Source organism: Didymosphaeria variabile (assembly GCF_027946475.1).
Source record: "Didymosphaeria variabile strain IMI 356815 chromosome Unknown scaffold_1, whole genome shotgun sequence".
In the NCBI taxonomy this organism is placed as follows: Eukaryota; Fungi; Ascomycota; class Dothideomycetes; order Pleosporales; family Didymosphaeriaceae; genus Didymosphaeria; species Didymosphaeria variabile.
In genome coordinates this window covers 1,121,249-1,146,666 of record NW_026611620.1, presented here as the reverse complement: position 1 = coordinate 1,146,666, position 25,418 = coordinate 1,121,249, and the positions used below count along the sequence as shown (strand labels likewise).

The following is a 25,418-nucleotide window of genomic DNA, read 5'->3' as shown; positions in this document are numbered from 1 at the left end:
TTAAAAAAAGGCAACAGCAGAAGCATGGGCGACTGATAGTATCCGATATTCTGGCTTCAAAGTTGCGCGTCCGCTTTGGCGCAGACGCGTGGTGCTCTAGGAAATGTGAGGAAGACCCTCACAACTATACAGTGCTTTGCATGCTACTCATTACCGGAGGACACAACATATTGGAAGGATATGTGCGAACACGACCGAGATACGGCTGTGCTTTCCAAAGAGCAGGCCTGTGAGCCACATCTTCCGGCAATGCAAGTCATTTCACGAAACATTTCGGGAGGGTAACAAATTATGTTCACCCGCTATAGAGTTTGGATTCTGGCCAAGCGCTGCAAATGCAAGCCACCAGGGTCGATAATTAAGCCCGGTTGGGCAGGGCACGTGATGGCGGTGCTTCCAAGGTTCGAGGACGCGCGAGACGCGACTGAACGTGCCAGAGTCGCGCATGAGCCAGCCATTTCAGCACGGCAGCCCTACCACCGCCCATCTGCTTTTCTCCACACGCTCGTTGTGCGCAATGCCAGCGCTCAACTTGTTTTCTGTTTTTGCCTTTGCATGATTGTTCTTCAGCATAGCCATGGTGTTTTCTAGTTCCAAGTTTGAGTCCCTTTCAGTACGACCGCCAACACCGCCCAGGGAAATCGACTACGCCGACCCAAACGCCGACGAAGTCCTGGATTTCCTCAAAGACCCTTTTGGCACGAAAGAGCCCGTTGCCAAAGTAATTGCGGCCAAAACACTCTTGAATACGCCCCAGACCTCGCCGTCTTCCGAGAGCGGTATCCCATCGAGCTCCGCACGATCCTCTAGTAGGAAGAAGAAGGTCAATTTTGAGGCACAGCTAGGCACGACAAATGGCAACGCCATATCCTCACAGTCTTTCATACCGCTCCAAAGCTCGCCCCTGCGACCTTTGCCCCAGACACGCGTTTCGAAGCCGCTCAAATCTATCCTCAAGCCGTCCGACGCCGTCTCCACACCACCGCCCGCAGACCAAGACACACCAACACACAATAAGTCGTTCGCCGAGATGCTTGAATCTGTCATGAAGCAACTGGCTTCGCAGACTCGATCCAATCGTTTCGACGGCTATCACTCGCTCCAGCGCACCATGCAAGCATACGAGAAGGTGCCAGACCCACAGGCCCTGGTTGACAAGATGGGCCTTATGACACAGTTTATAAAGAGGGACATGTATGCCACTGGCGTCAATGGCACCGGTCTGGATTCACAGCTCCTCCAACAGGCCTTGAAGTTTCTCATGGCTTTGATTCGTATACAAGAGGCCAGGCCTGCTATGCCAGATGAGTTCTGCAACTTCGTTGTTGACCGGATCATTCAAGTGGCTGCGGATGGCACCCTGCCCAAAATGGTAATCAACACGCACTTGGCGGTGCTAATGCAGCAGAACTTCCGCCCCAGGACCATGACACCCGCACGAGTAGAGCGGATCTTGGACGTGTTAGATACGATAGAAGACCGTGTTTCTGGACTGTCCGTCTTAGCATACCGTGTCCGAATTTTCAGGAAATTGATCCAGCAACGACCGGAAGTAATGTCAAAGCATACCGAGCGATGGTTCAAGCACACCGTGAAAGCCTTGCTTTCAACCCAGAAAGATATCAATCAAAGCGCTCTTGACACTATCATCTCAGCTGCCAAAGCTTTTGGCAACGATCGGCAAGTCACCAAATCCGTTCTTACCGTGATGAACAAGGTCAGAAACGATGGAGGAACTTATGGGATGGTCAAGGAATTGCAAAGGATGCTAGGCTCTGATAATGCTGCAATGGCGCCCCAGGTCTGGTCGGCTGTGACGTCGTTGCTCCCCGGCTGTCTCGATGGAGGCCAGTTCTCCGCCATAGGTGAATGGCTGAAAGTGTTTCAGATGTTCTTCAACTCTGCTAAGGAGGATGTTAAGATACACGCCAATGTTGCTCTGGGCTTTCTTGCATATGCAGTACAATTGACGGAGAACACGACACCTGCATTTTCAAAGATACTCGTCAGGGTTCCTCACTCTCAACTTGAGAACCAGCGCGGCAAGAAACCGGAACGGGACGCAGCGACGTCTGCCTACTTTGCTTTATTATATCATGCCTTTGGACCTGCCGCGACACATAAGCAACTAGATCGATACTGGTTGGAATTTGTTGCCGATTTCTGGGGACCGCTTTTGCATCCATCGTCGACTGGTCACTCGTCCCCAAAGCACGCATTTGCTGCCTGTCGGGTCGCGTCAGCTTTGTTTAACGGCAACCGAAAGTCATGCGACCCACAGCGGACCCTAGACTTACGACCACAGGCCATGCTGCAGCTCCAAGATCTACCGACCCTAGATCCTAAATGGGTACGAAAGTCACTTCCTTCAATTCTGGAATTTGTGGAGACACTCTTGGATGCGACCCCCTGGACCGCCGACGATTGCAAAGATGAGCCAGCGAAGACAATGTGGCTCTCCCTATTGCATTCGTTGAACATTGCAAGCAGCCAAGAGGTCATGGTCTCCAATGATTCCAAAGATGCAATGGCATACATGGTCAACTTTCTCCGCCGTGTCTGGGACGGTCATGCTGCGCAGCTGGCTCTATCGCAACAAAAAGAAGACAGCTGGGCCGACAAGTACTGCTTCTTGTTGGAAATGGTCCTCGAGAAGCTCGGTGCGGTGCGGTTCTCCGACAAGTGCCTTACACGTAACGGACAAGACGACTTTGAAGCTGCTGCGACACCCTCCCAACGTTCTCGACAACATGGTCCTCGAACATCACCACTTCTCTACTTCGTCGATCTATTGATCAACCAGTCTGAGGGCAAGCTATCCGACTCTTTGAGGCTGCGAGCATTGAAGGTACTGATCAAACCATGTTTCGATGCCCAAAACACTCGCTTGAGCGGGCTGGAGTTACTTCGCGACTGCTCCACTCTTGTCGATGCATCCACACGAACCCCTCTTTCTGACAGCTTCTGGTCGGAAGCCTGTGTTTTATTGACGGCTTGCCTCGAAAAGAACTCATCGGATGTGAAGGAGCAAAGTTCTCGACAACTAGGTAAAGAGTACGATGTCGTTGTCGAAATCCTCTCCTTAGGTTTCCCGTATCTGTCGAAAGAACCTTCGGGGGAGCAGCTTCTTAGATCTTTTGCGGACACGGTCCGACGAGAAGCTGGCGACGGTGCTGTGGTCCTTGTTGTTGTCGAAAAGGTTTCCGAGAGTGTCTTGAAGCGCACTGGTGCAGAACTCCAGGACATTTGCATGCCATTTCTCAGCGTCATACTCCGCAATCTCCCCGTATCAATTGCCCGTAGGATCGTTGAACAGGGCCGCCAAAATCTTTGGCCGTCGTCTGCCACCTCGGGAAGAACCGCTGATTTCGATCCATACAATCACCTATACGATGTAATAGTGTCTGTCGGGTCTACGGCATATCAAAAAATCAACGCGAGCGATGCGCCTATGACCGGCAATTTCCTGGAAGCGTTGGCGACCTCAGTGCGACAGTGCCCACCATCCTTAATCGCAGTTTATCTGCGGAAGACTCAGGAGACCATACGTTGGTGGGTTGAAGACCCTGAGAAGAAATTACAGTTGAAAACAGCATGGAGCAAGGCTCTATATACCTCGGTAAGTAATCGCGAAACTTTAATACTACCTGTTCTGACAGTGGGCAGGTGTTGCATCTGTGGGAAGAGGTTTGTGCTGCTATGCATAAATTGCCACGAAACAACGGTCAGGTTCTCCTACACCTAGATCCCCTGATTACCAGTGGCTTCGTTAGTCGGAGGCGTGAGATAGTCGACTCATCGATCGCCGCATGGAATGCGACATTTGGAAGAGAAAAGTCACTGCGCTACCCATTGCGTCTTGAAGAAGCGTTGCGTCGACTGCGCAGTACAGTTGAACTATCTTTGCCCGGTCTTGAAATACGGGACGGCGACGACGTAAGTTTGACCAGTAAACCTTATCTATCCAGGACGCTGCTCACGTAACTAGGATATTGCACCTTCGTTCTATGATTCCGACGGCAACACCAATGCATCCGAGCCCAAGAGGCGGACACCCCGGGTAAAAGAAACTCCCTTCAAGATTGTGAAATCATCCCGGAAATCTCGATCCAAGTCTCGGTCTCCTATGGTTCCGAGCACTGCTAAGAAGGTCTCCACTGGACGCACACTCAAAGGTCGTCTTCGTCATGAAAATTCGCAAGTCCAATTCGAACCTATCGTTTCTTCTCCCTCAAATCCGTACAACCAGGAATCTCAAATCCTGACAGAGCGCCAGCGGGAAGTGTACGAACGACAGATGCGCTCCTCAAATGTATATGAGGATATGCGTTCCGTGTCACCTCCACCAGAGCAAATCGCGCTCGCGCGTTCACCACTTGAATTCCATTCCGATGCCATGAGTGCTGACGGTCTGCCGATAGAGGCATCACGGACTCCCCTAAGGAATGTACGAGCTTTGGGGGAGATGGAGGTCTTTGTGGGTTCATCGCCGACTCCACAAGCGCGTACCCGTTCTCAGGAGGTAGTGAGCGAGCGCACTAGTATGGCTACACCCATCGCTATACGCACAGTTCAGTCTGCCCATGCTATCGACGAATTAGGCTCGTCACCGCCACGGTTCGAGAAGGATAATCGACCTATTGTCCATGGATCCCAACTTCGAGATGATGTGGAGGGCTTCGGTGGCAACTTAGACGAGGACGGTCGATATGGAGCACAGTCCATGTCTTTCGACGATGGAACGACCATCGATGAGGACGCTTTCCTGACAGGGACCCCCGATGAGGATCCTGACCAGGTAGAGGAGCAGGCGACCGAGATCGACGCAACCGATATGCCTAGCTCAACCCTGGATCTGCAATTGACTGCGCAGCTGGACGCTGAGATACAAGCACAGAAGGATGCTGCTGCCATCAAAACGTCATCCCAACTACTCCCTCGAAAAGATGAAGACACCGATGTTGACCTACCAGTAACTGATAGTCTACAATCCAACACGGATACGACTAGTACTAGCCGAGTGGAAGACTCTTTCTCTAGCCTGGCAGCAGAACCCGAAAGCTCGCAAATACGGAATCTTCGCCGTTCTCAGCGCCATCCATCAGCATCGAGTCCCCAGTCAGCCAATTCGAAGAAGCGCAAATCATCTTCAGCCAGGGGTCCCGGCAGGCCTAGGAAGAATCAGACCGAAGAAACCAAAGACAACGATGTGACCACAACGCGCCAAGAAGGGATGACCTCAGGGATCAAGTCTACACCATCTGCGACGCCTGCCGGCTACACTCTCGTTGTTCCTGACACGACACGTAACCGAAGTGTCCGCCGCTCAGCTTCATTGCTCAGTCAGGTCGAAAATCAACCCGAGGACGTGGTCGTGGAGGACACCCCAGCGACCAAACGAGCACGTCGAAGCATCGACAAGGACGTGAGCGAAGCTAAGCAGAGTACACCTTCTGCTTCTCAACAGTTGAAGACGAAGCGCCTCAGTCATGTCCAAGTCACACCTCGACATTTTGATGCTCCATCTCCGGGTCGTAGCTCGTCTGCTGCGTTGGAAGACGTCGATATGCAACAACCGGCGAATGAACCGGCTCCTACTTCAGAAGCATCGCTCGAGGTGGGCGAGCAGAATGCAAACGTTACACCACAGCTAGCAAACGCAACACCTGCCGCTAGTCGAATGCGAGATAGCCAGCCAAAACTAGCGTCCAACAGCGTGGCTACACCTAGCCGTTCCTTCGCGGAGCGCGTCATTCTTACCCCGCGAAGCATTATTGACAGACTCAAAGCATTCAAGGATGCGCTATTTGGGGCGCCTCAGTTAGCGCTCAACAGACAGGAGCACCGAGAAGTCGACGATCTGATGTTCGACATCAGGATGGCCGTCCACGATGCCGGGAAACGGGGGGACGAACCAAGCCAGTAGCACATGGTGTTGTTAGATAGTATTGCCAACGTGCGGAACATGATGGGCCTTTAGGACAACGGGAGGATGCATGATACCTGTTGGAATACAGCCGGTGGAACTGGCTGGCTTTAGAGTAGATAGTGATTAGTATCACCAAGGACTTGCGCCCGCCAGAAGCAACGCAGCAGGTATATGTGCCCTTTGCTAGGCTGTTTGCGTGTCACCAGTGGTGGTGAAGTGTGGTGAGCACGCTGCAGGTGATGGATCGCGGGTGTATGTGGGCCGAGTAGTTGCAGCTCTCGATCCAATGGCAAAGCATGGGCGCGCTCAAGCGAGCTGTATATCCCTGAGGCGCTATCGTTTCAGGTGAAGCAGCACGTCGCCTTGGTGGGGCAGCTCCCAAACTACCCCTCCTTCTCTCAGACTGCGGCCACATCTCTCTCACAGCTCATTGTTGTCTATATAAATTGCGAGTGCTGGACCCTGGCATCTTTCACCTAAGAATAGCACCTTCCCTTCTTCTAGAACCCTTAATCCTTCCTCGACTCGGCGTGCAGCTCCTGCCTTCCCCAACAGTAAACCTGCCCCGCCTCCGTTCTAGCTCCCGTCCAACTCCAACCTCGATTCTTGGACTACAACAACTTCTGGCACTTCACGGTTTCCTGAATACTCCACAAGATGGTCGACCGCACCAACCGCCCCTCGGCACTCAAGGCCACCGACGCCGCAGGCCCTGAAGCTCAGGTTGATATTGTAGGCTCGGGCTCAAGCTCCAAGGTCATTGCGACGCTGCCTTCTGGCGAGAGCGTGGAGGTGCTGTTGTTTGGTGCGACGGTGACGAGCTGGAAGAGCAATGGCGGCAAGACGGAGAACCTGTGGTTGAGCGAGAAGGCAGCTTTGGATGGCAGCAAGGCAGTACGAGGAGGCGTTCCCGTAGTGTTCCCGGTAAGTGCCTGCATTCAGAGTCGTCCACGAGCTTTACTGACATTGATCAAGGTTTTCGGACCCCCTCCCAAGTCTGGCCACCCCACATCGACCTTGCCACAGCACGGCTTCGCACGAACATCGCGATGGGAGTTCCTCGGCAAGTCTTCCGCCGAAGACGCCCTCGGTTCCAACTCGGTCAAGCTCGACTTCGGTCTGTATAGATCCGGCCTCAGTGAAGACGCACGCGAGGCATGGCCGCTCGACTTCGGCCTGGTATACAGTGTGACGCTGTCAAAGGACAGCTTGCAAACAATAATCAATGTGCGCAATGAGGGCCAGCAGAGCTTCGAATTCCAGTTCCTGCTGCATACGTACTTCAAGATCCAGGTGCGTTGGCTACTCATTAGCATAAATGGGCTTCACAGTACTGATGCACTTCTCATAGGACATCTCTAAAGTCGCAGTCAACGGATTGCTTGGCGTCACATACGTTGACAAGGTGCTCAATGCTACCGAGCATAAGCAGTCCGACAACTCTATCAAGATCACAGGCGAAGTCGACCGAGTGGTAAGTCTAGTCAGTCCAAGCGATAGACAGCCAGAGGCTTACATGAGTATAGTACACCAGCATTCCCCAGGATACCACCTCCATTGTTGAAGATGGCAAACCTCGCTTCGACGTCGTGCGCGACAATCTTCAGGATACCGTTGTCTGGAATCCTTGGATTGAGAAGGCGAAGTCAATGGGCGACTTCTCACCCGATGATGACTACAAGCACATGATATGCGTCGAAGTTGGTACGGTTCAAGGCTGGCAGAAGTTGGAGAAGGGTGAGGTGTTCGAGGGTGGCCAGACGATCAAGAGCTTGCTTTGAGCGGTCGTGAAATGGGATGACAGGCGAGGAAATTAACACGGAATAGACACGAGACTGGTATGATATGGATTGGAGGAATGTGTGTGATGAACTTATGATCATAACTTGCTGGCAAATGTAGAGATCAAGACGTGATCGTCCTATTCTCAGCTATGTAAAGACTTGCCTTCGTTTCTTGTTTTAGAGACAGCAATTCGGATAAATGACATTCATAGAGGATTCTTGGCATATAAGACACCAAGAATCCGCACACAATTGCAGTTTGACTTGAGCACGCTCCTTCAACTGTTGCAGTACATGGTTAGCTGACTAATAGCCCGTCAGCCTCACACAGATCCCGCCCCCACAACTAGCTTGAAAGTCATCTGGACTTTTCTGCACCACGATCACATCTCCAAAGATGCCCGCTAGAACTAACGCCTGTGCGATATGCCGCAAAAAGCGCATAAAATGCGACGCCACACTTCCGCATTGTCTCATGTGCATCAAGTTCGGCCGCAACTGCCCCGGACCTAGCAATGGGCCTATTATTGTGGATATGACCAATTCGACCATCACCGGACAGAAGAAGAAAAAGAAGGCGGAAAAAGATATCTTACAAGTCACATGGGAAGCGCTTCCGGAAGAGGTGGTCTCGACAATCTCAACTATGACGATTCAAATGTCCCAACGACATGCGCTGAACGAGAGCTTTTACGGAAACTTCCTGATTTATTTCACCACTACCGGCGAGGCAGGCGATATAAAGAATCGCCAGACGTGGTTACACCGTCTTCCGGATTTCGCGGCTGACGGGAGCAACTGCGCGCTTGAACTCGCAGTACGGGCTACAGCCTCGGCTTTCTCCTTCGCAAAGACGAGACATCCGCCGCTGATGCAGGATGCGCTCAAGCTCTATGGGCGATCATTAAATCAGCATTTCCACATCTTGAGGACGAAGAAGAAAGTTACCATGCATACGGTTTCCACGTCCGTGCTGCTAAGCATATTCGAGGCGATGAATGCCACCACCGCGAGCGCGTACCGGCAGCATATCAGCGGTGCTGCAGAGCTGGTCAAACTGGCCGGTCCGGAAGAGTGCTGGATGGGTGTGCTATGCCAGTTGTTCTTCCATATCAGGATACAAATGGCGTTTGTGTACCTCACTACTCGCCAGGAAGACAAGAACAGCATCTGCGCAGAGGAGGTCCTACGCGAGACTCTGATTTACGACAGATTGCCAGTGTTTCAGAGACTGATTAATCACATCGTGAGGCTGACAGCGCTGTATTTGCAGCTAGAGGATACTGAAGACGGACGGATGCCATATGTTATGGATTTGGAAGAGTATATGAGGATCAAAGGCGACGTCGACGCCCTTTGGCTCGAATACGAACTCTCAGCCGAAGAGCAAGGCCAGTCTCTCTTCTGGACCACTCCGTCAGGCGCCACCGAGTACCGCGACGCGTACACAGCGCTCTGCGTCGCGTATTTCGCGTCTACACGTGCGCTGTTCTCTATCCTAGCTCCACGTCTTGTGGCGAGTTATCTGGATTTCACGGATCACTATCAACAGATGTTGGACATAGCGGAGTATTTGGGTGGGTTCAAGATTGGGTGCGCGTTTATGAGAATGGCGACGCCATTGTATCTTGTGGCGATGCATGCGAAAAGAAAAGAGCAAAGGGCTCTAGCGATAGGGATCTTCGAGGAATGGAGGGTGATAGGATTGGGAGGTATTAGTGCATTGGCTTTGGAAAGTATATATCGGAGACAGGGGTTGGGGAAGGGGGTGATGGCGATTTCGTTGCGGTAATGGTTAGGTTTGCATCGACTGAGTAGAGCTTCCAAGTATCGTGTTGCACGAAATGATGTTTGTGTTGCCCAGGTGGTATGGTCAAAGCGTGACAAGTCGATCGTGGACGCTGTAAGGAATCTGTACGAGGAGCTCGTTTTTTATGAGGAATAGCCGAACAAGCCCCGACTTGACACTGCGACACCACAACCACAATACCTAATATTAATACTTTTTATTAGCAGGAGCTAATAGAGGAGCGCCAGCTCTATCGCCTCCCCTAATTAAAAAGATTTATTATTTGTTGTGGAGGGTGGTTGTTGTAGTGTCCCAGAGCGAAATTTCTGGAGCTAGTCCTCATAAAAAACGAGCTCCTCGTAGCACGGTTGTCTGCGTAACAGCCGTGGACCTTTGTGAAAGGAGAACCCCGTGAATGGTCCCGGATTCATGTGACAAGCTTGATGTAACGGGAACGATTGGTACGTACTATCAATAACAAAATATCGCATTTGGCGCACTGGCGTTCTTCGCGATTTTCTGGAAGGCATCCCCCTGCTCTGACGTCGGACATTCGCTCCGCAACTCCCCACCACGACAAATCACCATAACAAACATCAGGCCATGCGCATCATTGCCTTGGATGAGGTCAGCGCAAAGTATCCTCGCTGGCAGCACTGCCCTTGCGTGAGATTGACAGCTTTGCCCGACAGCTGATCGCAATACTCAAACGCCCCGCGTCCCCGCACAGCTGTCGCCATTATCATGGATGACCGCGAACACCACATGCAGCGCCAGATGTCGCTGGTACCGTATGTGCCAGCCGAATCGCGGGAGATTGTTCTGTGAGTGCCTACCCTCCGCGCCCCGCTGACAGCTTCGTGGATTATGCGCTCATTATCGTCACAGACGCCATGGCTCCGCTGTTGTGGTATACGACCAGCTCTCCCGGCAGCTCTCCCTCCGTGACGCCTCGCACGCCGCCGATATGGACAACTCCTCATGCCCTTACTGTCACCGTCCATATCGCGAAGACCTTCAGACCGATAGCGACGACAGCGACGAGCACGAACATGGGCAATACCAAGATGCGCAGGCCGGCTTCGTCAACCCTGGGTACTTCCAGATGCTGCGTCGCAGCCAACCCAGCTCCGCAGAGGTCTCGCGGCCGTCCTCGCCGCATAAACAGCTAGCACCAGCGCCTATCAGAGGTGTCGGCGGCGAACTACATGCGCCCGCGGGCGCGGAATTTGTGGGTAGCACACCATCACCGCAGAGACAACACACAATTTCGAAGCACGCGTTCAGCCCGAACTACTTCAAAACCTTCTTTGTGGAAGAGCGCGAATTAGGAAGAGGCGGAAAGGGCGTGGTCTTGCTGGTGCGCCACGTCTTGGATCAAGTCGACCTTGGTGTATTCGCATGTAAGCGGGTGCCAGTAGGCGATGACCACGAATGGCTAGAAAAGGTCTTGATCGAGGTGCAGCTTTTGCAAAATCTCTCGCATCAGAACCTAGTTTCTTATCGGCACGTTTGGCTTGAGGACTACAAGATCAACACGTTTGGACCAAGCGTCCCTTGCGCGTTCATACTGCAGCAGTACTGTAACGGAGGTGATCTGCAGAGTTACGTTCTATGTGGGATGAACAAGACGATGAGTACCGAACAGCTCAAAGAACGGCTGAGAAGGCGGTCAAAAGGACAGATGGAGGATCCGCAGAACCTGAACGGGCCGCGGAGAATGCATTTCGAGGAGATCATTTCGTTCTTCAAAGACATCACGTCTGGGCTAAACCACCTACATGCGAATGGATATATACATCGTGACCTCAAGCCAAGCAACTGCTTGCTGCACAACACTGGGCGAAAAATTCGCGTCTTGGTCAGCGATTTCGGAGAAGTACAGGCAGCAAATGTTACAAGGAAGAGTACTGGTGCTACAGGAACGATATCGTATTGTGCGCCTGAAGTGCTACGGCACGTGTTGCCAAACGGACCGCTGGGCAACTTTACCACCAAATCGGACATTTTCTCACTGGGTATGATCGTCTATTTTATGTGCTTCGCGCGGCTACCATACCAAGAGGCGGACGGTATCGACGAGGATAACGAGGACTTGGATAAGCTCCGAGCCGAGATTTCCGAATGGGTCGGTTTCGACGATGAACGCAGGGTACGTAGCGACCTACCCGAGAAGCTATATCGTTCCCTCAAACACCTGCTCGCATTGAGTCCGGATGAGCGACCCACAACAGAGGAAATTCTACGAGCTTTAAAGACACCCTCCCTTCTCGACGAGTTCAGCGGCTTCGCTGGCCCTTCCAGCTTAGATGACGTGGGAAGTAGAATATCGCGAGCAGACACACCAACGCCGGCTCCTTCACCCCCTCATCGGAAACGAAGCTCAGTGAATTATCCTCGTACTGGCCGCTCGAAGTTGAACCTCAATGCCACTGTTGCAGGTCACACTTCGCCCAGTCCACCACCCTCGAAACTTGACAAAGAGCGGGCCACTACACCTCCCGATTCAGCGGGTTCTGTCATCTTGCGCCCGCGCAAAGTCGACCTTCCGCCACCATCATCCTCTCACCGCAGCCCTTCCCCGGAGATGTCGCCGCGCCTCATGCTCCCACCCCCACCACCTCCACGCACCCTTACTCACCTCTTCACACTTCTTCATAATCCAACTTTTGTCAGTGTTGCTAAGATATCCCTATTCGTTGCAAAAGCGTTTTCGTTGTTCAGCCCTTGCCAGCCTTTTGCAGCGGATCCGTGGGCCGCGTATCCATTGCTTTGCTTTGCTTCGCTGGATTTCTTGTTCTTGGGCTTTGGGTTTAGGTTTAGGGAAGGTATAGGGGATGGGGGTTTGGTGGGGTCATTAGTACTGTTTGGGCTGCATGCGGCGGTTGTGGGAATGCTGATGAAGTGGGATAGGCTATGTCTGAGGAGAGTTGCTTGGGAGGGTATGTGAGACTCTTGGATGAGAGGGGAAACCTTATCCGTGAGGGGCGTTTATGATAGATGAGGGATGAAACGTCTGATATCTGATCAATGAGATACTGCGTTGTATTATCAACATGATGATAGTGACCGAGTGTACCAATGTCGTCCGCTTTCGAGTATGTGCCTTTTTGATGGCTTGTAATCACGCCATAACATGGCACGTTCCCAAGCTGATCGCTTCAGGCGGGAGCCATCCTAATTGAGGGATGACTTCCACGTTCCAAGAGGATATCAGTCCCGATTTGTGTGTTCATATCGTGGTCTCGGAAGCACGAGCGTGGTTATTTTTAACGCTACATTTCAATACATCTATATCCAACAATGCGAAAGTCGGTACTATACATTCCGCAAATTCTTCTCTGTCAAATTATCTGTTGGCATCGATCGCGTCTCACTGGTACTGGTGCTCGTTGATCTGAAAGAGACGTGGATAACTATGGGAAGGCGGGAGAGCGAAGGCAGACACATAGTTAGTCTGGATTCCGAACGCTGGCTTGCATGGCGCCTGGGTGGAATAACATGAGGACGTTGACATACCTAGGTATTGCTCAATCAGGGAAGTCAAGTCTGTGCAGTCGATATATTCCAAATTTTGGCCTACAGCCAGTCAACTCTTCCATGTTGATGCCTCTCTCAGCTTTATCGTTATCTCAATAAAGTTGACTGCACTGTGGAATTACGTTTACAGAAGAAGGTGAGGTGGGGATGCATAGATGCTGCACGTGAGAGCGCTCCATTTGGGCGTAGTGTCGGCACTTTGGCGTGTTTACTTCCGATGTTGTCATCCTCGTCAACACGTCCCCAGCCGTTTTAATTCCCACATCGCACTTTCCATAGAGCGCGCCAGGTCGCTCTTCTTGTCCTTGCTTACAACTGCTGCTTGGACAACATTTCTGCCTCATTATCACAAGAAGCATCTCTTTCCCATATCTTAGATACTCCATCTACTACGCGACGCGCCCGAATCTGGCTGCCCGCAGCCGCACAATGCAGTCCTCTCCACCCTATAGTGAGGGTAAAGCAAGAGCGATACGGGAGCTCTCTCAGAGCCTGAACCACAGCCAGCGATCGATCTCGTCTGCCCATACAGCACCAAGCGACTCGAACCCGACTAAGCGCTCTGGTTTTGGCGACACAACAGACGACTTCTTCAATAACCCCGATGTACTGATGTCAACACAACACAACATTGACGACGAAACGAACACACTCCCAAAGTACCCGCGCATACGCTCTACAGCAAAAAAGGCCACCGCTTGGCGCATGCCTCAATCCGAGGCTAACCCTGATACCTCGATGGTAAACAAGCAATTTGGCGACTTCGACCACAGTGTCTCCGACGACGAAGTTGAATCCATAGAACAGGCGCGGGGTGATCACCGCAGCAACCGCGGCACACCAGCTAAAATGAGCTCACGCGGGTTCGACAGCCTTTACGACATTACACCTCCCACTAATCGGTCACGCAAATCATACGCAGCTGAAACCGGTAGCCTTCGCCGCGACGCCCAACTTCGACGAGCCTCGCGCAACGACATGGACAACGGTGCATCCCCGCGTCCCGGCAGTACGCGCAACTCGCCTGCGCTTTCGTCCAAACATGATCGCAAGCGGGCGTCTCTTGCTCAGCTTCACGCCAAGTTGTCTGAGGATGAGTCTTCATTCATGCAGGAGCGCCCGCCCACCGCTACATTCCAGCACAGCACAAGCACGCGATGGGGCAACCCACGAAGCCGGCAGAGCTCACTCCAGAATGACGGTAACGTGGACGCGTCACAACACCTTAGTGCAACACCACGATCACGGCCGGCTACAGCACAGAACCCTACCGCACAATCCTTCATTCTTCCTGATCTTCCTAACCTCACCGAGCTGGTCTCCGGCGTGTTCGAGGACGGTACACCGGTATTCTCCAAAAATGCGCCGATGCGGTCACGATTTGCGGCGCCCGGGAAAGGCGGCAATGGTGGTCGACAGCCCTCCCATATCCCGGTGGATAGCGTGCCGATTCCGAAGGACGAGAAGGCTATATTTGCGGCTCTCCAGCTTTTGCAAGACAAGGTCGCGCAAATGGAACACGAGCGCGCCGAACAAGAGAAGAAAATTGAGGAACAGGATTTGGAGATCATCGAGCTGAAGGCTTCGGCACAAGCCCAAGCTCAATACAGGCGAAGCGACAGCGCATTGGGTTCCACAGATGGAGAAGGTTCTGGCAAGGCCTCTTGGAAGGTCGAAAAGACGCGTATGTACAATCATTCTCTATTGACACGTTCAAGCTAACCATTATTCTATAGGGCTCGATGCTACAGTACAGACTCTGCGTACGAAGCTAGATCGTACAGAACGCAAAATTGCCGTCGTGGAGATCGAGAAGAAACGCCTCAGCGCAGAACGAGATAATATGGCGAGCCAACTGGGCGTGGCATTCCAGACCTGCGAAGAATTGAAGGCCGACAAGCAGGCTTTGAATGCCGAGAACGATGCTCTCCGCGAGCAAACCGACATGCTTAGAGCTGAAATCGAGCATCTTCGAGACGAGCTGGAGCACGAACAAGCCCAATATCGCGAAGAAACCGTCAATCTCCGACGTCAATTGGAGCAGACTGAAGATCAGACACAGCGCCAAAACATTACTCTCCAAGCTGAGTTGCGCACCGCTCGTGCACAGCAGGATGAGCAGACACAGCAGCTGGCAAGAAAAGAAGCCGAGCTTCGCAAGGCTCGTCAAGAACAAGCCGAGTACGCCAGGCTCCAGGCTGATCACGAAACTCTGAGGGCACAGCTGGCTAGCTTGAAAGCGAAGCGGGAGGCTGATCTACTTCGCTGGTCGGAACACGAATCTTCGTTGAAAAAGAAAGTAGAGAGAAGGGACGAGACGATTCGTCATTTTCAAGACAATACGCAGGAACAGACAAACGAGGTGATGCGGCTGGAGAATCAGCGACTCCGCGAGGAGCTTGCTCAAGAGGCTGCGCAACACGAAGAAGACAACCAACGTTGGGCTGAGAAAGAGCAGGATCTTAAGCGCAAGATCTCTAAGCGTACATCGACGGCTCGACAAACCCTAGATATGACCCGCGAGATACTGTCGCTGCGTCAGGCAAACGGCCAGCCCACGAACCAATGTCGAACCGCTACAGCCGACCAGGAAAACATCTTCGATGAGCCCATCCAGCGGAAGCCTAGTCATCGTCGCGAGGAAAACACCCACTCTCGAATCAGGAACCGTGTCCAAGAAGAATCACGCGCTAGCCGAGCAAACGCTTCATTTCAGTCCGGCCAGATCGAAGAGAGCCCACGCAAGTCGTATGTCAAGATCAGCAAGTCTTCGCAAGGCACGTCCTTCCCAACTGAGACTGTTCGCAGCGTCTCCGCTCCCTTAACCCAGCATAAGAAGTTTGTGCAAGAGATCGACAGTGATGCAGACTCTACGACTGACATTTCCCTTGCACCACGTGTAACTCTCCACCAGAAGCGGAGTGAATCTTCAGCACGGCGGCCTTCAAGTACCGTTCAAGCGCCTCCTGATCTGGAATATACCGAGTTGAGCTTCATTTCCGCTGCGGCCGTCGCGGAGTTGCGCCGCCAGCTTGAAGAAGAGCAAGCCGCAATGCGTGGTAGACCATCATCAGTTCCCTTAGTCAATCGCGAAGATACGATTCGCTCTCAGAAGACCAATCGTGATGAGACTATCCGCTCTGAGAGGATGGCTCGTGAGGATACAGGGCGCTCTGTCGTCTCCGAGAGGAGTGCTCGCCAGCCTTCTCTTCCTCGTAAGTCCTCGATGAAGGATGTCACAAGGACCAATATCACCCAGTTCGAAGAGGACGTGACCGGCAATGTGTCTAACATTGACAATGCCAATGGCGAGACAACTCAGACTCAACAATCCGCGATCGATGCCTCTATGCTCAGCAACACAAGCCGCCGTCGCCGCAGCGCTCCTACGGAAATGACTTCCGCCTTCATCATACCCGACCTTACGCTTGGTATCCGTAAGCAAGCAGCGACCAAGATTGATATCACGCAGAAGCTCAACATGAAGCACCACGACAATGAGAACTGCACCGTTTGCCGCCGCGATGAGGCAAATGCAACCTCACACAGCGAATCTCTCCGCGTCCCGAAGCTCATCCCCGTCTCCTCGCGCATGCCTGACGATGCAGACGCTACCATGCGCCCCGCCCGCTCACCGACGGAAGCCCTCGCCCTCGTCGTCAAGGAACTCCGCGATGAGCGCATCCACCTACACGCCGAGCTCGCCGTTGCCCGGGCTATGCTCGAATCGCATGACCCGAGCCTTGGCCGCAAGAAGCGCGCAGCGCTGGAGAATGAAATAGTGGAGTTGCTCGCTCGCATTAAGGTCAAGGATGATCAGATCTACAACCTCTACGACGTTCTGGAGGGCCAGCAAGATGGTGATATCACTGAGCAGTTTGTTGAGGGCGTGACGGAAGAAATTAGGGCGCAGGACGAGGAGATTGAGAAAGAGGTTGAGAACAGGAAGAAGGAGAAGAAGGTCACCATTCAGAGCTTTCATGAGGACGAGGAGAGCGTGAGGGATGAGGACGAAGAAGAGCTGCCGTGGGAAGGGTTCGAGAGTACAGGAGAGCTTACGGGTCGGGTTGGTATTTACTAGACGGTCAATCGTCTAGGAAGCTGGAAATTTGCGTTCGTGTCGAGGGTTTGCATTGAGCGTTCAACGTTGGGGAGTAATGGCTTTGGACGGCGTTTTTGGTTTCAAGGATAAGGTATGGCGTTTTCCTTCAAAGGCGGGCATTGTTACGGTGCATTAGGTATGGGGAGGTTCTGTCCTCAGATTTCCTCGTTTCAATTCTTTTCTTTACGTCCTCTCTCATCTGGTGACGCTTGTTCTGGGAAAGACGGTTGACTCTGTTGGACGAAGTTTCTTGTATCTAGTCCGCTATCTTCTACTTAGCGGCATCCTGTGGCTCTGGACCGCGCGCTTTGACTCGCCCTTGCAGGTTTGAGTTGGCGCGCAGGAAGGAGTGATGGTCTGAAGTCGCTGAGTGGAGAAGATAGAAAAAAGAAGAATGGCTTATGCGGACTTCACCTGATCTCTTTCCAACTTACAGTGCCTTGTGAAGAATCTTACTGTCTTGTGTTCGCCCATGATGAGCAATGCAGTACCTACACCCTCCATCTAGGTACATATTTGATGATCTGGCTTGCACGTTCGACCCTGTATAGGTTCGCTCATAGTTGCCTTCAATACTTAACATGGAGGTAGATCATGCTCGTTCAGAACTGCGGAAGCTGTTATTCAAGCAGCGGAACGATTTATGCATACATAACGACTAACCGCACTGCGGGAATCTCAGATGCCGATTTGGTCAGATCTTCCACCAAACAGGTAACAAAGGCAGTGCGATCGCACAGCACAAAGGGATGCGTGATACGGCTGGAAGAACTGCATAAGGGGATTCGGCTCGTCGAGGCTTCTGGTAGTGTACAATTGGTCCCTTCGGAGAAAACCATCTTCTTGAGAAAAGCTTTCTAGAAAGGCGCCGACAGTGGGGTGGGTGATTGGTTTCGAATCACTAGGCACTGATGATGGACATGTAGCATTTCAACGTGAGCAACTTTGAACAACCGCAAGGCTGAAGACTCCACAAAGTGTAGGTCTTTTGCGTTTCATACCACATTCGTAGACTGATATTAGGTGTCATAAAAACGGTATGGTGAGGAGAGATAGTTGGGTGATTTTCAGTGATAGATTCACACGAGTATCGATATGAAAGATAAGCTTGACAATGAATATCATCCAGGTGTTATATACCCAGGAACTCAGCATCAAATCGGTCATCTACTGCCACAAGATCTTTCAACGGAAGGTCAAGGTACCCTGCCTGAGCTTACCTTCTTCTACGAGAGACAAAGCAGGTTGTTTCAAAAGACAAAGAGGCCACGGAGCGGGAAACATAAGACATCACCTAATTAATCGTCTCCAGGGAAACACGTCCATTAAGACACTTGCACATATCCCCACTCCAGGCCACCCACTATCTTGATGTTTCCTTTCCAAAAACATTAGCAAAGCCACACAGACCCTCTCCCCACAAAGAACTAGCCGCCGCACCACCAACCAGGCGTGCGGTTCCTGCAGGATACCTGACAGTGGGGCAGAGGAAGAGTCTGCCTCAAAGCTGAGGTCAAGCGTATAATCCTTCCGGTTTGTGGTCACGCGAACAACACGGCTGGTTGTGAGTGGATCACTTCAATGCTTCTTGCTGAGTGCAAGCTACTAAAGGTAATCAACTCAGGCTATGAGGTTATGACTGAGTCGTGGTGTGTGAGAGTCCGGATTATGTGAGGATCACTCGCGTGATAGAGAGACAACAAAAGCCTCAGGCATCTCACGAGGCGCCTCTCGCGGCAAGCCTTGGGCGCTAAGAGCGTGAATGCGGGTTGAGTGGTTTTAGAATGGAAGCGAGTCGTGTTTCTCGGACGTAGTGGTGATAAAGTTTGTGGGATTGCTTGGTGTGGTGGGTCTGGAAAAAGTAAGATCCTACCATGTCGTGATATCTACTTTTCCCGCATGTAAGCACCAATTGCGCACGGATATCGGCCGAGAGACACAAACAGATTGTGTCGTGTGACAAGATGCTTCACTGCCGATGCCAATGGTGATAGTATGCAGTCATCAGCTATTATCGATACGAAGGGATGCCTGATGATCCCCCACACTGGAAGTGGTCCACTGAAAGTGAGACAGTAATTTCGAGGCTCCGAGTGCTCGACTTACTCGGACGTGCCGTCAATACATCCTGCAGGTGAGGCTGTGATAGTAAGTTTAAATCTGCCAGAATCGTAAGAGGCTGTGGACGGAGGCTCCGCTCTCAATGTCTCACGCTCATCTCCTTGGTCCATAAAAATCATTCGCTTATCCTAATACGGACTCTTTGGGGCCGCAAAGGGACGACTCAGGCTCTTCAAGGCAATGCAGTAATACATGACGGCAGGTGTGTTCAGTCAGATGCTTAAAAGAACGTTCGCAGCAGAGAAAGACGTTGGTGAGCATGCTCGTGATTGGCTGTAGCGTTGAAATCTAGCCTGTTCAGGCGTAGCGTTCAGGCGTAGCTTGTGCATGAAGTCCGTCTTATGAAGTTGTGCCTCTTCAAACGACATACAACAAGCGGTGAGAAATCTGCAAGACAGAAAGTTTCGTACATGGACGCCTCTTTGTAGAGATCCACTGCCCCGTAATGTTGGTCAAGCTATGCCACACTGGCTCTTGTGTGACCGTTTTGAAGCCTAAACATCGTGAAGCACGGCGCCCTAGTATGCGGCCTTCGCAATCTCCGATGCTCCCAAAGAAAGCGAAGAGCGACCGGAGGCCATCGAAAATCGTCGGAGTGAATACATCATAGCGACTTCGGAGACGTGGGTTCGTGTTGCAGCTGACCGAAAGGCATTCGGAGCGCACGAGTTCCTAGATTGTGATGCTGCACGCTGTTCGGACTGGGCGCTCGTACTGCATACGGATCCTCGAGGGACCAAGGCGATCCGACATGATGGGTCAAACGGTTTCGCTAAGGGTCCCAGGGGAATCCAAAGGATGCGTGGCGTATTTTTTGCGGAAGTAGAGCAGCTTTCCGTAGCGGACTACTCCAAGCACCGCACGTGATGCAACACAGCCCACTAATTCACATCCACCATTATTATTGAGCGAATTTTGGATGATTTTCAATGCCGGCGTTGGTTATCGTGTCTCCTGCAGCCTATGATCTCAACGGAGACCCCGGTCAAAGAGCGTGATTGGCGCCTCGCGGCTGTGAAGGTATCCGAGATAATGTTGGAAGACACGAATGCCGCTAGGAGTTCGAACATCGCTTGAACCATATGACGAATGCAGTTCGGTACTCAGTGCTAAACATGATTCTGTTTACTCAGCTTCGACCACATCTTGAACAGCAATTGGAGTAGGATATCTTCTCCACAATGCTTTGTACACTAGTAGTGAATAAATTCGCCTACGGCCTAAGGACAGTGCGTAGTGCGTCGGAGGATTGACTCAAGGGTCCCGAAGCGAAGTCCTTCCCAATCCGGCACTTGTTGTAGATATCGGAAATTTCGTTTTTGAAGAGTTTCAGAACGTTTTCTCCGTGATGAGAGGTAGACAGAATGGGTATATGGCTCGAGCGGTGGAGATGGAGGACGGCTGACGAAGCAATCTGCGCAGTAGGGCTTCCGTAAACACTGAGTCAGTCTGAATGAGATGCCTTCGTGTTGTCTTATTAGGCACCAGATACTAATTGTAGCCCCGTACGAGCCAACGTCATGATTCAAGGGCAATACTTGGACGACTAGCGTTGGGTGAGGATGAGGGCGCGGGGGCCGATGCTGCGTTCTGTGGTTGGCACACGATGTTTTGTGAAACGTCGAGGGCGATGGCTTATGCCATTTACGGCAGGCACACAACCATGCTCTAGAACAGGCTGGTAGACAGTAATAGAACTGAAGACCATGTTTGACTTGCATTGTGGACAATCTTACACGCCCAAAATGGCCTCTCCAGAGACAAATTTGGAGAGTAACACCAGCGCTTGATGGGCGGCTGCAGCTAAATTAGGATAGCGCAAGCCGTGCGTGCCGCATGGGAACGAGGGCACGGAGCCGCATCGAGCGCTTCGCTTGAGGGTCCTTTTTGACAGCGCGCATAATATTCGTAGCACGGAGATGAAGATCCGAGCGCTGACGGGCGCTTGTGACCTTTGTAACCCCACGATTGCCGTGCCGCCATGATGGACGCCGCACGAGCGCGTCCATGGTCGAGCAGATGGGGCAAGGCTGCCGAGGCGCCCGTTGGCAGCTGTTGCTCTCTGACAATGCGGCCTTCGTTGTGACTGTTGGGTGTCTTGGATGCCATGGCTTCTAGAAGGTGGCCTGGAGGCAACGCCGTCGATTGGTGCTGTCTGGAGAGGCAGTGTATGCCAGCGCTTGATGAAGAGAAGCAGAAACTAGCAGGGCCCGGACCGTGGTGGGAGGGTCATGGAGCATGAAGACCGGATGCTGCTAGAGCGCTAGGCATGCGGTTTGCCATGTGGTGCTGCTATGCTACTGCAGTCTGGCAGCTGAGATGGCGCAACCTGGTGGTGTGGATAGCCCTCGACCCACACAAGGGGGTCAGATGGCATCTGTCAAGACGCGTCGAAACGAGGTTTCGCCGTTGCGCCAATGAAGAGGTTTGTCATGGGTCGATCGGCCGGCTCGTCATCAGATGGTGGCTCTGCTGCGCCGCATAACAGCCGCAGCCACAACCGCTGGGGCGTTGCCAGCCTCTGGATTGCAGGTCAGCTATGCCGTGTCGCACACACGCGTCCGCGATGGCGAGCAGAGATGCGTCCTTCCCTATCCGGGCGACGACAGTCCGATGGTTCCTCGGCAGCTGGACGCTAGGAGGCTGGGGTTGAATGGCAAATTTGCGGTTAGGGAGGCCCTTTGAGCATTGGGCCACACCGTCGTCACCGTGAGCTGGCGAAGTCCGGCATGAGGTATACTGTGTACGTGCCTGGGGTCCGGTGGCAGGAGATGCCTGTGGACAATATAGGGCAGCGTGCTGGCTGCATCGTGGTCGACTGTCATCCATCCAACTACTGGGTCCAGAGGCAGAACGTCTCCACGCATACCACACTCACCGCCTCACACCGACTATCATCGTGACCAAGTCCAGACCACCAGACGGCATCGACCACCCACCGCTCCCGCTGGTTATCAGTAGCACTGCTGCACGCCCGCTGCCGGACGCAGACTGCCCTCGTCCACCCACCTCGCCCTCGACACTGCTCGCCTGCAGTGAGCGGCGTCTTCCCAAACAATTCACTGCTGGCTTTGAAACGCAGACGGCCCCGGACGCGCAAGATTGGCTGACAGGCGCCGTTTCTGAAATAGCGTACAGGCCTGGTAAACAACTGGCCGCGAGCGAATCGTCTTGGGTCCATCTTGAAACACGCCTCTTCTGTCGAGCCTGCAACGCACCTCTCACCTCGCATACAGGCCAGTTAACCGCCTGGCCCGAGTGTTTGCTGGCGCGCACCAGCCGAAACACGCTCGGCACCGCCCATCCATTGGCCGGCGCCTGCAGCTCCACCGCGCTCTCTACCCGCACCAGCATTCCTCCCAGCAGCACGCTCAAAGCAGCATCGCGCTGCCTGCCGCTCAAGGGGCGCGAATAAGTATCACGTCTCGCCGCGAGAGTCTTTCGGTCAGTGCAGTTCGCTTCTCAGCTCATCCCTCCTCCCTTCCCTTCTGTGCTCGGCAGGCTCGACCCGGTCGCTGGCCAATCACGACCATCCCTCCCTTCCTACCCTTTCCACCCTTCCCTTTGGCAGCGCCATCACCACACGACTCCTTGCAGTCCGCCCACTCGTTCTTCCATTCTTCTTCTTCTGCCTACCGTTGCGCCTTCCGCCGGCCGGAACTGGATCTCTTAATCATTCTGCCTTCCTGCTTTTCCACGTCGTCGTCGTATACACGCTCGCCAGCCACCGTACAGCCCTGGGCTTAGCTTACACAGCTCAAACAGACAGCCGACACCGGTCCTCAGCCTATCTCCGCCTTGCACGGCTCACTCGATTGGGAAGGCTGTATACCTAGCTTCACCCAATTGCTATTCGACTTCACTCCAAGGTCGGCCATTGTTTAAGAGAGCCAGCTTCTCACCTTCCACATCATCACCACATCGCCACCATGCCTTACTCACCAAACCTCGCTGCCGAGAACAAGGCCGCACTGGACCACTTCATCCAGCTGCCTGTTTCTCCAGACATGATCTCCTACCTCGCTTCAAAGGCCGCACAAGTCATCCGTTGCGAACCATCACATCTCAACAAGAACCTGCCACCAACACCACCAGCATCGCCACCCCAGCATGCCGCCAACCCCTACGGCGAACCTGCCCTGCCATCTCTCGAAGAGTTCATCACGTCTCTCGTCGAGAGGTCACATGTCCAGGTCCCCACCCTCATGTCTTCACTCATCTACCTTAGCCGGCTCAAGTCTCGCCTCCCTCCCGTTGCCAAGGGCATGAGGTGTACTGTTCACCGGATCTTTTTGGCCGCCCTCATTCTCGCGGCCAAGAACCTCAACGACTCGTCTCCCAAGAACAAGCACTGGGCCAGGTACAGCGCTGTTCGCGGCTACGAGAACTTTGGCTTCTCCATCACCGAAGTCAACCTGATGGAGAAGCAGCTCCTCTTCCTTCTGGACTGGGACCTTCGCATCAACCCCGATGACCTCTACTACCACCTCGAGCCGTTCCTGGCCCCCATCCGCATCTGGCAGGCACGCCAGGCCGAGAAGGCCAGGGCTGCAGAGCGCGAGAAGGAGCTCGCTCGCCAGCAGTACACCTTCACTCCGGAGCACCAACGGTCTCGTTCAGACTTTTCCACACACAGCGCTTCCAGCTACTCTTCATACACTCACCTTCCCGCATATTCTACTCCATCATCTAGGGGTGCGTCGAGGATGCCTTCGCTGTCGCCCCCAACCCGCAGTTCATCAGTTTCCACTTCATCGGATTCTCCCGTGAGCTTCACAGAAGAGCATGCCGAAGCGGGCATTGTTCAGCGCTACGATGCCGACAGCGGCGCCACAATTGTACATATCAACGCGCCCGTCGCGCACTCGAAGCTCCAACATTCCCTTCCATTATACGACGACAAGGCCACCAAGAAGACAAAGACGTCGGGTGGTTTCTTCAATAGGATGTTTGCTGGCGCCTACACTGGCCGCCAAGCAGCATATTAGTAGAATCGCATTTTCTTTTGTCATATTACGAAAAGCTAGCGGGGACATTGTTGATGTGGTGCCTACTGGATGGGAACCCCCTTGAGTATATCTTGGAATATGATTGACACCATCACTGGCATTTGCATAGCATTGCGACGGCGTAGGGATTTAATTTTAGCATTTTTACGGGTGCACAATGGCCGGCGCGCCATGGAGATATCCATAGCACAGATAGCATACGTCTCGCATCATGCGCTGACGATAATGAAAGATGACTCTGAACTATCGATACCACCGGCTCTTTGATGTCCCTTGCTTGATGCCCTTGCAATCTCCGTCCTCGCATGGTAAGCGTCGTTCCTTCCAGCCGCCACTTTATTTGATCCGTGTGAAGTGCATGCTAGTCCGTGAAGCGCTGCTAAGCAGATGCGGCGTTCTTGCGCTGGTGTGCTACGTCCCTTGCGCACATCAGTGGCACCAAAATTGCCAAGGGTGCCTCTGACCCTCATTGCGGCCCTGAGTACGATTACACCGGTCGTCAGCCGACTGAGCATCTTTTGCCGGACCCACATGATGGTTTTGCCTGCACACCACTTCGGCACCCACCAATAAGCACCTCGGCACCTTTTGCGATGGCGATGCTCGTTCTGCCTCGTAGCAAGCTTGGCACCACTTTCGCAGCCACACTTTGTGGCGGTGGTTGGGGGCTGAGCCCTGCGCGGCTGCATACGACGACCTCAACAGCACAGACCGGTGAGTGGCGTCCCAGCAGTGCTGCGCAACTCTGGTGCCGTGCATCGCCGTATGCCAAGTGTTGCCCTACGTGTCGTTCCGCGGCAGACACCCTCCTCCATATCCTGCATTGCATCAACTCGAAGATCAAACGTGGGCGATGGAATACCGTTTCACATTGAGCCTGCCAAGACTTGGGTGACGTTTGGATAAGCGCCTGTCTCATTCGCGGATATTTACACGCCTGTGGGTACTCGCCCCACCATTCTTCCAGAGACGTCGTGAGTAAGGCGGCATGCCTTCGTTTATGGGATCTACGATTAGTTTATATTGGAGAGCCTCCTCGAATTTCGGGTCAAGGCCTGCTATCAGTGCGACTTATCGGTGCGAACTGGTGGGCTTGCACTAGCTACTCAGTCGCCGCTCTTGCCGCGTGGTAATTGCTTTCGAG

General features: G+C 53.0%; 5 protein-coding genes across 5 annotated transcripts; all 5 read left to right on the top strand.

The window, feature by feature from the left end:
• Positions 1-577: 577 nt before the first annotated feature.
• Positions 578-5,926, top strand: N0V89_000350 (uncharacterized protein; the record flags this gene model as incomplete). The annotated part of the gene is made up of 3 exons (XM_056209174.1): positions 578-3,619; positions 3,667-3,936; positions 3,989-5,926. The coding sequence occupies 3 exons, from the start codon at positions 578-580 to the stop codon at positions 5,924-5,926; spliced, it is 5,250 nt and encodes a 1,749-aa protein (XP_056075996.1).
• A 660-nt stretch (positions 5,927-6,586) lies between these two features.
• N0V89_000349 (uncharacterized protein) lies at positions 6,587-7,710 on the top strand (the record flags this gene model as incomplete). Its single annotated transcript, XM_056209173.1, has 4 exons — positions 6,587-6,853; positions 6,905-7,222; positions 7,281-7,403; positions 7,456-7,710. 4 exons carry the CDS (start codon positions 6,587-6,589, stop codon positions 7,708-7,710), a joined length of 963 nt encoding a protein of 320 aa, XP_056075995.1.
• Positions 7,711-8,188: 478 nt separating this feature from the next.
• Positions 8,189-9,505, top strand: N0V89_000348 (uncharacterized protein; the record flags this gene model as incomplete). The annotated part of the gene is made up of 1 exon (XM_056209172.1): positions 8,189-9,505. One exon carries the CDS (start codon positions 8,189-8,191, stop codon positions 9,503-9,505), a length of 1,317 nt encoding a protein of 438 aa, XP_056075994.1.
• A 619-nt stretch (positions 9,506-10,124) lies between these two features.
• Positions 10,125-17,123, top strand: N0V89_000347 (uncharacterized protein; the record flags this gene model as incomplete). The annotated part of the gene is made up of 5 exons (XM_056209171.1): positions 10,125-10,129; positions 10,391-12,173; positions 12,416-12,444; positions 13,420-14,726; positions 14,779-17,123. 5 exons carry the CDS (start codon positions 10,125-10,127, stop codon positions 17,121-17,123), a joined length of 5,469 nt encoding a protein of 1,822 aa, XP_056075993.1.
• Positions 17,124-23,194: 6,071 nt separating this feature from the next.
• On the top strand, positions 23,195-24,253 carry PCL1 (PHO85 cyclin-1; the record flags this gene model as incomplete). Its single annotated transcript, XM_056209170.1, has 1 exon — positions 23,195-24,253. The coding sequence occupies one exon, from the start codon at positions 23,195-23,197 to the stop codon at positions 24,251-24,253; it is 1,059 nt and encodes a 352-aa protein (XP_056075992.1).
• Positions 24,254-25,418: the final 1,165 nt, after the last annotated feature.